The sequence below is a fragment of the Mobula hypostoma genome, chromosome 8, assembly GCF_963921235.1.
Source record: "Mobula hypostoma chromosome 8, sMobHyp1.1, whole genome shotgun sequence".
In the NCBI taxonomy this organism is placed as follows: domain Eukaryota; kingdom Metazoa; phylum Chordata; class Chondrichthyes; order Myliobatiformes; family Myliobatidae; genus Mobula; species Mobula hypostoma.
This window is the reverse complement of record NC_086104.1, coordinates 35,054,901-35,067,619: the sequence shown is the minus strand read 5'-3', so window position 1 is coordinate 35,067,619 and position 12,719 is coordinate 35,054,901. Positions and strand designations below refer to the sequence as shown.

Here is a 12,719-nt window from a genome sequence, read left to right as displayed (position 1 = left end):
GGACGGGTTTAATATTGACAATATTCTTGCGGACCTCGCGTGCATTCAAGTTCAACAGTGGGCATGACAGGGATGAGGAAAGGTGCAGCTGACTCATATTGGTTCATATCGCCAAATCATATTGTTTCTTTATGGCCCAGTGGTTGGGGACCACTGCTGTAGAGCACAAGGGAGCATATAGGCACAGCCAAACCAAGTGCATAGTTGAAATTAGCATCACAGGTAGTCAGAGTACTGAGTTTAGGAGCAAGGACATTATGATGCAATTGTATAAGTCATTGGTAAGGTCACACTTGGAGTCTTGTGCACAGTTTTTTGGTTACCCTATAATAGAGAGTACATGATTAAACTGAAAGAGGGCAGAGAAAATGTACACAGATGTTGTAGGACTACAAGACCTGAGTTATAGGGAACAGTTGTCCAGGCTAGGTCTTTCTTCCTTGGAGCACAGAAGAATGAGAAATGACCTTACAGACCCAGGATAGGGGAGTCTAAAACTGGGGGGAGGGCATAGATTGAGGATGAGAGGGATCTGGGGGAGCAACTTTTTCCACACAAATGGTAGTGAACAGCTAGAACAAGATATCAGAAGAAGTATTTATGGCAGGTACATTTAAGAAATACTTGCTTAGGTACGTGGTGGGGCAGGGCTGAGAGGCAAATAGGCCAAAAGCAGGAAATTGGAACTAACATGCTGAGCACCATGGTGAGCAGACTTGTTGGACTAAAGGCCCATATCTCTACTGCAATACTCTTTGACTATTACTTTAATTGACACTTTTGTTCACAATGTATTCCACAGTTATGAGACATAACCTCTGGAAAAATGAGCAATCTAAGTGCTTTGAGTTCAGTTTATTCAAATATTATAATTTATTGGCTAAAAATTATCAGTTGATATGGCATAATGGCTGTGGTCAGGCTCTAAATAGTAAACTTGTAAATTAAATGTGGTCTAAATACCTATGATTTCTGCATATATTGATCATTTTAATTGCACTTAACTGACCTTTCCTTTAGCAAATATGAACTGCTAATCATTGCATTTTAATCTTTGTTATGCTTGCCAGTCTCTGATTATTCTGAATCTAGTAAAGAACAATAAGGCGAGAGTAACTGATATCATGTACTGCTTTAACTTGCACTCTGTTACAAACAATTTACCTTTTGTTTTAGAAAAGACTGAGAATTAGTTTGTTGAATCATAGCCGCTTGCATTTTAAGTTCAAACAAATTAAAAGCTACTTTTTAATTAGGCTCGTTGAAATTATTCACTTGAAACATCCAAGTGAGAATCATATTCAATACCTTGAATACTTTTTCATCTATACGGCAATAGACTAAGTAAATAACCTGATTTAACTTGCACACAAATTAGACTTAACTGAAAACCAAATCTGTCCAACAAAATCCTTTATACCAATTTTAAAAGTTAAGTTTCTCTCAAAATCAAGTTACCTGCAAATAACAACACTATTTTATGTTCAACATCTGTTAAGTGCAACCCTGCCTAATACTTAAGTGATGATTAAATTTAGTTGTAATCAGTGAAGAGAAACACTTTAATCATATACAGCTTTTAGCAGGAGCCCTTCTGTATTTTAAATGTTTTATACTTTACCACCAGGACTACCGAAGTTTCCTGACAAGCTTGTCATATGCCTAAGGCTGGGCTACTGATGAGTCTTTACTAATCGTCCATGTACAGAGAACAATAGAAGGCTCAGACACCAAAATAAGATCACTGAATCACAGGATTTCTGTCCTGAATTTCCTGGCTGTGAGATCAGTTGTGCAATAAAGCAGACATACCTCAGAACATAGTTGATGCAGACAATGCACTGTGGCTGAGAGTTACGGCTGTTGTAGATGACTGTCCCCTGGGTCTCAACCCACACATATCCACCTCGTTTAGCAAGCATCCGGTACTGGCCAGTAACTGACTGACCTTTCGTGCATACTTTAAAAACAAAAATAAAAAAGGAAGACCTCACTTCATGTATTTAATTTCAGTGATCATCCAGAAATATTTTATAAACAAACCATTTCATTATGTATTGAACATCATTTGATCATGTAACATTGACATTGTGCAGTATCATTGTACAATACAATGAAATGTGTATTATTTTGTTTTGAATTACTCTATTCACTGTCTAAATTTTAAACACCTTTAATATTGTTTATTACAATTTGAAATATTAAAAACATTAGAAAATTGCCACTCAATGTATTAGAATGCTACTTTCCACAATATTTCTTTAATGTACATCCATGAAGTACTTATGTATTTTGAGCCTGTAATTTAGAAGTTTAAACTGCACCTTGATTCAGTATTGGCTTTGGGAGCCTGTCTGAATCTGGTAGTTATCATTTGTGTTTTGAGAGGATAATGACATTGGTCACAATCAATAAAATCTCAATGTGTGCTATGCTCCAGTTGCTTGTTTACCAGAAGGCCTTGTTAGTGCTGTAATCTTGTTTTCAACAGCACACAATGTCACCAGAAGAACACCTGCCAATCTGATAGGCCAATGATTACACAAATACTGCAATGTAGGAGCTAAACTACACTGTTGATCACCCTATTCACCTTCTACTGACCTACAAAAACAACTACTTATGGACACCTTATATTAAATATTCAGGTTGCATGCAACACAAACATGAGCTTCAGAGAATAGAAATTGTTGCTGTGGTTAAAAATGAAACATTAGAAATTTAGCCTGTTTACAACTGAAGATAAAACTTTGCTATCTGATTTCATTTTCAATCCTATAAAGGCTATTATGAAATTAAATGAGTTTGAGATTATGGCCATTGGAGAATAGGTTGAAGAATATGGATCTTTAATTCAATTAGTTGTCCTTATTAAGGTTTCAAAAATGATTTATATTCATCACAAAGACATTAAAACAAGATTCCAAACTGTTTTATATAATTTCATAAAATGCTTTTTTGTTTCTTCTTTATAGCTTAACTTTCTGCAGTACCACACCCAAATGATCCATCTCCATTACACTTATCACAGATTAGACGATTCATCTGAAAAGCCAGCAGAGCTAGTTCTATTACTCCTCTTTGACCTTTGTCGATAACATCAAACAGCAGTTTTATTTCCGATGGCTGCTTTGTTCTGGTTATTTCTTGTTCTTTCCTCCAGTAAGCCATTTTATTTTATTGAACTGCCCAGTATTGCCAGGATGGTTAAAGTTAGGACTCCCAATAAAGGAGGAAGCAGATGTGAAAATTGTAGCATTGCTAAATCCTGTATTTTTGAGTGCTGGTTCAATAACACAAGGGATAGTTGTGACAAAACATTATTAATTACATGGACTAGCATTACATCTTTTGTGCATTTCCTATTATTTATCAATAAATCTCTTCATGGCTTATCCCTACAAAATCCTGTGAATAATCCATTTTGAGGGGTGTTGTCAGGTTCTAACTTTTTGTGCATCTTCTGTTCCATGTATGAATTCTTACTATTACAACTTCTTCAGCAGTTCCTTGGGAATGATATCTGTGTGGGCTCAAGACTTTGTAACACTTGAATAGGTGGGGCCTTGAATGTTTTGGCTGAAGGAGAACAAACAGCTCTACCCACTGAAGACTACCTTGACAGTGTTAAAGAACACATGCAGGTCATGGCCTACAGCAAATCACTGAGGCATCTATGTTGTTCACATCTGTCATCCGTTCTTTAAGTCACACACCTTTTGCTGGACCTCTGCCTTCAGACACCCGTAGAGCTGTTTATTTTCCTTTGCGGAATGGTGAAGCTTTCAATCCAGGAACATCTTAAGTTGGAATTAATTAGCTCTTTGATCTTCATGTAATTTTCAACAAACAAGTTATGGTAGTGTTTGGAAGAATATCAAAGCGGTCCTCTACATAATTTACTCTGGATTTCCAGCATCTGCAGAATATCTTGTGTTTCTGTACAGGTTTCAGTTTTGGTGGACTTTGGGACAGCTCACACACTGGACACTGCAAGTCCTATTGTAAGCATGCTGTTGTGCAGAGGGACTTGGGAGTGCTTGTTCATGAATCGCAAAAAGCTGGCTTGCAGGTACAACAGGTTATTAGGAAGGCAAACGGAATGTTGGCCTTCATTGCTAGAGGGATTGAATTCAAGAGCAGGGAGGTCATGCTGCAACTATACAGAGTACTGGTGAGGCCGCACCTGGAGTACTGTGTGCATTTCTGGTCTCCATACTTGAGGAAGGATATACTGGCTTTGGAGGCATTGCAGAGGAGGTTCACCAGGTTGATTCCAGGGATGAAGGGGTTAACCTATGAGGAGAGATTGAGTCGCCTGGGACTATACTCTCTGGCGTTCAGAAGAATGAGAGGGGATCTTCTAGAAACGTGCAAAGTTTTGAAAGAGATAGATAAGATAGAAGTAGGAAAGTTGTTTCCATTGGCAGGTGAGACTAGAACTAGGGGACATTACCTCAAGATTCAGGGGAGAAGATTTAGGACAGAGATGAGGAGAAACTGTTTCTCCCACAGAGTGGTGAATCTGTGGAATTCTCTGTCCAGGGAAGCAGTTGAGGCTTCTTCACTAAATATATTTAAGAAACAGTTAGATAGGTTTTTACATATTAAGGGAATTAAGGGTTATGGGGAAAAGGCAGTAGATGGAGCTGAGTTTACAGACAGATCAGCCATGATCTTATTGAATGCCGGGGCAGGCTCAATGGGCTGGATGGCCTACTCCTGCTCCTATTTCTTATGTTCTTATTGGCTGAGAGTTGACAGCTTTTCAGACAAGCACAATCTTTCTAGGTTCCTGGTCAGCTTGAAATTTGTTTTTCATTTGACACTTCTGTTGAGGCTGATATTTTGAAGCCAGACTGATGAAGGTACTGATTGACAGTTCAGCGATCATTGGTACCTGTGATAGCATAAGTGACGATTGAATATTTGCCATCCCTTGTTCAGATGATGGAATAACCATCAGCTTAGACCATGCATATTGCTTGCTTCTCTGACTGTAACAACCATACCACAATCTAGTTTACCCTACTTCTTCGTTGCCCATTCTTGGATTAGAATTTCCTAGAGGATCAATCTGCCTCCCTCTGGGCTGCAGACAAGGGTTCTTTCAAAACCTGTGTAGAAGACACCATAATGTGTCAGTTCCGTGTTAGGTGAGCAAAAGGGTCAAAAGATGATCACTACTTCTGCAGATGGCAGACTTGCTTGTTCTTGATGGAGCAGCTCATGCTGAACACGATATTCTTCTGCTTTCCCCCTCCAGAAGGGGGTACCCATTGCTGTATGGGTATTAACATTCCAACATTACCTGGCATCCTATGCAAATAGGAGATTTCCTTAAATGCCACTCTTTGCAAAAATATAATAAAACAATAAGGAACCTGAGAAGGTTGATTCTAAATTCCCACTCAGCTGGTCAGTCTGCAAATTTGAAACCAAAATCCCACACAGTTTACAAACACAAGAAGCTCTACAGGTGCTGGAAATCAAACACAAAATGCTGGAGGGACTCAGCAGGTCTCAGGCAGCATCTATGGAAAAGAGTAAACAGTTGACATTTCTGCCTGAGACACTCAATCAGGACTGGCTCCCACACAATTTAATCCCACAGGAGCCTCCATATCTAAACTATCCAAACTAATCCCTTATCTGCCATGCCCTTATACCATAGTGAAGCTGTGTACTAGTGTTAACCCTACCAGCTGGGATGGCCTCTCATCACCACAGCTCCCACTCTCCAGTGATTTACTGGGATGTTTTAGTTAAAGCATAGGGTCAGTGAAAACAAAATGCTGTTTTGTGGTCACTCAGCCTGAGCCAAGGACTACAGGTCCATCCTTACAGGTTGGGACTGTTTTTATAGAGTAGATAGAGATCCTTGTATGCTGGAAATGTCACAGCATTTTTACAAGCAACACTTCATATATTGCACAGAGAAATTAAAGTTTCAGTATTCAAGGAAGCAACTCTATTTTTCAAGTACTTAAGCATCCTAATGGATTACCAGAATGCTTTGTACACTATATATACATTCATTTTTAAAAAAAATCACAAATCACTTCATCTGAGAACACATGGCATGGTAACAAGTAATACAACCTAACCATTTTTAAAATCAAAAGTTAACCTTTTTCTCCAAAGTATTTTGCAAATGGTGCTACCACATCAAAGTGCAAGACATTTTGATGTGCTACTTACAGTTCTGGTGACTTTTAATCATGTGATCTGAATCCAGTGCATGGTAGAACTCATAAACTGAACGGCCAAGCAGTTCATCAGGACAGTATCCCATCAGTGCTGCAATTCTGGTGAAGAGAAAGCGGACAATTATCTTTTCACTGACTCCCCAAATTTTCAAATGTGGAAATAAAATAATGTATATTTAAGTTCAAGTTTAATTGTCATTCGACCATACATGAGTATCCATGAATACAGCCAAATGAAACAGTGTTACTCTGAGATCAAGGTGCAAAACACAGTACCAACAGTCACACTGCAAAATGGACTCCATCATGGACACTATGCCACACCACCTCCAGCACTCCAGTGGAGCATCCTCCCTCTGGGCGGCTGCAAACAGGTGACTCTGTGGCTTGAGGCCTAGTCCTTGCGATGACTGAGGCTGCACCAATAAACCAATGAGTTGGATTTGCACCAATCCACACGACCAATGTCTAACAGGGTCTTGCAATCACAAGAAAAGTGACTGAGACGATAACTCGCTGTTAGACTGCATACCTTCATGCACCAACACCTCATCAAAGGCAGCAGCACAGTCCGAACTAAATCCAGCTCCTTCAGTTTCCCCACTACGAGCAACTTGCTGATGGGGCAGACCTGCAGTACTCATAAGTTCTTAAATTCCATCAGGGTCTTGCTATCGTAAAAAATATGTTTAAAAAAGACAATAACACCTTTGGTTGATCCCATAGAAGCCGCTGTGTCTGAGTGTGATGCCATCTTACCAGAAGTAAAACAATGGAAAACGTCAACCATTGAAATGAATCTTAAAGATGAAGGAGAGAGTAAAAAAAATTGTAAAATGGGATCAAAGAGTTAATAGGTACTGAACCATGCTCTTGAAAGGAAAGAAACATAATTTGTAACTGTGCTTGGCAGAAAAGTTGAACACCATGAAGCTTAAATTATAACTCTGCAAGTTTCTTACAGATGAGATGTGCCCAATGGTCTAATAACAGCAAATGTAGTTTAAAGCCTCCACTTGTGATTAACCAAAACCTGGAGTGTGTTTCCATAATATTGTTCCATAATTTTCCTTTGAACACTGGTATCAACTTAATAAAAACTATAACCTGCCAATAATTGTGGCCAAGGATCAACAGGGGAAGTTGAACCATTACTGATTACTGAAGTATTCTTTTCATTTTGCATTTCAGCCCCAACAATTGTTGTTGCTGAGGAGTTGGTGATGAATGAAGTGGTGGGTGCAACTTAGGGACAGTTATCAGGCCTTCAGATCATCAGTGAGTAGAACAAGGTATGCAGTTGTGTTGTGATAGTCGTCCAGAGGAAACAAAGGCATGGGGGAGGGTTTCAGCAACAGAATGAGGCAGCAATAACCATGGTTACAGTGATTAAAAAAAATGAACATTTTCCTTTTCAGTAAGACATTAAGTGAGAGTCCCAAATTCAGTTCAGATGTCTAACTTCACTCGAGAGCTTTCCATAAATCTCTGACCTGACAGAGGAAAAAGCAAGTTGTTACAGCGCAATGACTGGAGGAGAGGAAAAAGTTAAAGAGATCAGGGTAATAATCATTATTCACAGAATATTCTTTTTTCGGAAATAAACAAATTAGGATGAAACAAAATACAACAAAATAAAATAATCAAGATAAAAGTAGTGATGTGCCAGTTGGAAACAGTGAAGTTTTATTTCTCACGTCTTTCAATTTGAAGGCTACCAGGACAATTCTGTGGATCAAACTGTTATGTTATGCTGCTTTCATACTGACACTGAAATAGTGTGATCTAAAATCATAAGACGTCTTGATCCAGGTCACAAGCCTCTTACCTAAACAATGAATGTTTAATATTGGGCTGAATATTTTACACTTCAAATTGTACTGTTTACTGGGAGTAATCTGGCCCTAAGCTGATATAGTTAATGTGATTTGGATCATTGACGTGGATCTGGAATTTCTCTGATGAGGTTTTTCTAACAAGGGGCCATTGAGCTATAACTTGCAGCAGCAAGACGTCTATTGTTATCTGTCATTTGTTCAAATTGCCCATTTAGGTTTTAAAATAATTTGTGTGGCAAGTTATTAAAAATGTGAGTCAACAGTAATAGTAAAATGAAGGAGGTGATCTTCTATATTGGAGAAACCTAGCACAGATTGTGTGATCGCTTGGCCGAGCACATTTGTTCAGTTTACAGGAGCAACACAGAGCTTTCTGTGGCCTGTCTTTTTAATTCCTCATCTCACTTCCACTGTGGCCCATCAGTTTGTGGCCTTTTGTGCTTTTACCATGAGGCCCATTGCAAGTTTGACTATCTGTACACTTCACCTGCAAACTAACAGGACTCAATATCGAACTGTACAACTTCAATTAATTTGATTCTTCTGACTGTATCAGTCAGACATCTGTGATACTGGATCAACTTTTTTTTTGCTCTCTCTGGCAGGAATATCCTCCTGCTCTATATTTTGCAATTCCCACGTTCCTTTGTCTATGTTCTCTTATTAATTCACTCACTCTCTAACTGTTCCTATTCACTTGCTGACCAGGTGATCTTGTTTTCAGCTTATCCCCATGGTGACCCTAATTATGCCTTATCAGAAACATTCAACTACCCCACTCTCGCTGCAGCCTAATAAGCTTGTTTTGCCACTTTTTCAGTTCTGATGTTGAAGAGTTGACTGGAATCTCAGTGAGCACGATAAGTAACTGCCTCTCCTTAAAAATATTGATTTGAAAGATTGAGAAGGTAACAATGCAAGGGCAAAGAAAACATGCAAATTTAAATTCAAAGCACATAACGAAAGGGAAAGAAGGAAGATCAAATTAAAAATGTTAGAAGACAAAAAGGAACTCAATTAATTTCTTCAGTGATTTTATAATCACCATTCACAACTAAAACCTGAATTATCAGCATCAGAATCAGGTTGATTATCACCGGTATGTGTTATGAAATTTGTTAACTTAACAGAAGCAGTTCAATACTTATACATGATAATATAGAAGGGAAAAATAAATAGGTAAATCAATTACAGTAAATATATATATGTGCACTAAATAGTTAGATTAAAAATAGTGCAAAACAGAAAAAATATAATAAAGTGAGGTAGTGTTCATGGGTTCAATGTCCATTTAGGAAAGATTTAGGAATTAAATATATAAAAGGTTTAGAATTTTTTTATCTACAAGGTCTATAAAATATATAAGATTTAGATCTATTATATTTAGGAAGCTGTAAGATTCTGTACTTCAGTAGTTTTCAGGGTCAACAAGGCCAGTCAGATGCATCACATTGTTAAAAAGTTTCGGTTCAATTCCCACTGTTGCCTGTAAGGAGTTTGTACGTTCTCCCCGTGACCGCATGGGTTTCCCCCGTGTTCCAGTTTCTTCCCACAGTCCAAAGACATGCCGGTGGGTAGGCTAATTGGTCATTGTAAACTGTCCCAGGATTAGGCTAGGATTAAATCGGAGTGTGGCGGGGGGGATTGCTGGGTGACATGGCTCGAATGGCAGAAAGGACCTATTCCACACGTTTCTCAATAAATAAGTAAATAAACAAACATACGTATCTGTTCTTGTCTAAATTTCCCATTGTTTTGAGAAATGATCCAGCTCACCATTAATCTAATGGAAAAAATTTATGTAATTGATTGATAACATTTGTGACCACGGCTGTTCATACAAATTTACCTTTGCAACCTTATATTCTTGTACAGGGTTTTTAAGATCAGCTAAAACCAATTGATTCTGCAGAAACTTCATTTTCAAGGGAAATTATTTAAAACCATCAATGTAAGGACTATTTATAATCCTAGTTTTCATGGGTAATCAAGATATAAGTAGTCAAGGAAAATGGAAGCTATAGGTTTGTCATGGTGAGGCAGAATTTTGTAATGTCTTGATTAAATTTGATTAAGCATTAATATAGCATGTTTAGTTAACTTATTTCTCTGCAAGGCTCGCTGATTTAGCCCACTTATTAACTTTTCATAATATGCAAGTTTTAATATTATAAGATTGCTTTGTTTCCCGTAAAACTGGCATTACAGCAGATTTCAAGAGTTATTTATACAGCCTGGATACAGGCTCTTAGGCCCAACTCATCTATCTGATCAAGACGTCTTTCAGAACAAGTTCCATGTGCCTGCATTTCATCCAGTTCCTTTTAAATACTTCAGAACTTCTACATTTAAAAAGCTTTCAAATCTCCCATCCAGGTTCACTGTGGTTGGATGCCATGCAGTGCTGCCCAACAAGTGGCATAGTGGTGCTTCAGAGTCTCAGAGACCCAGGTTCAATCCTGCCTCTGGGTGCTGTCTGCACAATCCTCCAGGAGGCATACAAGTGTGGGGTGCTTCCAGAGAAGTGTGAGGTGGTACACTTTGGAAGGACAAACTCCAAGGCAGAGTACAAAGTAAATGGCAGGATACTTGGAAGTGTGGAGGAGCAGAGGGATCTGGGGGTATATGTCCACAGATCCCTAAAAGTTGCCTCACAGGTAGACAGGGTAGTTAAGAAAGCTTATGGGGTGTTAGCTTTCATAAGTTGAGGGATAGAGTTTAAGAGTCGCGGGGTAATGATGCAGCTCTATAAAACTCTGGTTAGGCCACACTTGGAGTACTGTGTCCAGTTCTGATCGACTTACTATAGGAAGGATGTGGAAGCATTGGAAAGGGTACAGAGGAGATTTACCAGGATGCTGCCTGGTTTACAGAGTATGGATTATGATCAGAGATTAAGGGAGCTAGGGTTACTCTTTGGAGAGAAAGAGGATGAGAACAGACGTGATAGATGTATACAAGATTTTAAGAGGAATAGATAGAGTGGACAGCCAGCGCCTCTTCCCCAGTATTGGGCACCACTGCTCAATATAAGAGGACATGGCTTTAAGGTAAGGGGTAGGAAGTTCAAGGGGGATATTAGAGGAAGGTTTTTTACTCAGAGAGTGGTTGGTGCGTGGAATGCACTGCCTGAGTCAGTGGTGGAGGCAGATACACTAGTGAAGTTCAAGAGACTACTAGACAGGTATATGGAGAAATTTAATGTTATATGGGAGGCAGGGTTTAAGGGTTGGCACAACATTGTGGGCCGAAGGGCCTGTACTGTGCTGTACTGTTCTATGTTCCATGTTCTATATCTGAAGGTCAGTTGGTAATTGGCTACAGTAAATTGTTCCTAGCCTACAGGTAGTGATAGAATTAAGGTTATTACCTGGGAAGTTAATGGAAGTGGTTTTTAAAAAATAGGATTTATGTAGGATTAGTGTAAATAGATGGTTGGGAGGCTTTGTTACCCTGCTGGAGTTGCTAGACTGTGATCAATAACGTGCCCCAAGATTGAATGTTTCCATTTGACATGTTTTGTCATTTGCCACGCAAACCACTATGTGATGCCGATGAATAAGTGTAGATTTAGAGCTGAAAAATAGGTCTGTGACAGCAACAAATTAAGATCATATAAATTCAATTTATTTTGATGTCATAGGAGCCAAACAGTGAGAGCTCAATGCATTTGGTCTCAGAGATATTGATAACAATCTAGTGACCCAAAATTCATAGAACCCTCCTATCATCTTCTGAAATCTCCAGCGGGTATCTGTCTTTTAAATGAATTCCAAGAGCCCAAAGTTAGGTGCATCCCAGGTCTATCTGTTTTGTACATGGATTAAATCACTTATTTTTCCCCTTGGCTTTCTACTCGTCTTTATAATGGAACTTTTCATTATTCAAAAGTTCCACTCAAAGCACAAATTCATTACTTTCACTTTGACAAAACACCATTTTAGAAAATAAAAAAACCCTCAATGATTATAAAACAACCTTCCTGGGCAATGAACTTTTGACTGCAAAACAACAAGAAAACCACCAAATGCACTTCCTCCCTTACATGAGGCTGAGTCAATAGGTCTTATGTTAGACCTTGGGACAAACATTGAAAATTTGGTGGGAGGGGGCACAGTTGGTCTAAATATATTTTTGTCCATGCTTTTGCAACAGCAGACCTGCACAGAGCTGAAGGTCCTGAGCGTTAGCCTGAAGTGGACATTGGATCCATTGCTATGCTCACCATTAGGGAAGAAAGAAGATCACTCTATTGTACTCATCTTTGTTTCTTGTGAATGATTTATTAGTACGTATCTGTGAATTTAACACTAAAAATTCTAAATAATCTGAAGAATCTGAAGGCATTTCAAATTTGACTTTTGACATTTACCTCTCATCACAGTAGGTAAATTTCATATCCATGCTGTGGCGACTCAGGAATGTCTTGCAGTCCAGTGGAACCTCAATGTTGGATGGATGTTGAATTGGCTCACACATCATGATCAGACAATTCAGAGGTGGCTCTTTATATCCACAAAGTGTGTGGGATTGGCAGGCATTGTATATTTTGATGTGGCCTGTGCAGTGCAACACCTGAATGAAGTAAAACAGAACACTTAAAACTTACTACCTGTATAATAGAATGACAGTAGGAGTATGGTTTTTTCTGGTGTGCAGATCATTCTGGTAC

The 12,719-nt window shown here is 38.7% G+C and overlaps 1 protein-coding gene across 1 annotated transcript in view; it reads right to left on the bottom strand.

Moving 5' to 3' along the window:
• The window catches only part of epas1b (endothelial PAS domain protein 1b), a 124,425-nt gene that overhangs the window by 17,776 nt on the left and 93,930 nt on the right, over positions 1-12,719 (bottom strand). Inside the window, exons 6-8 of the mRNA XM_063055674.1 lie at positions 12,420-12,622; positions 6,202-6,308; positions 1,813-1,960 (exon numbers count right to left, since the gene is read on the bottom strand). Of these exons, the coding sequence (XP_062911744.1) occupies positions 1,813-1,960; positions 6,202-6,308; positions 12,420-12,622 (458 nt within the window). The remainder of the gene's footprint in view (positions 1-1,812; positions 1,961-6,201; positions 6,309-12,419; positions 12,623-12,719) is intronic.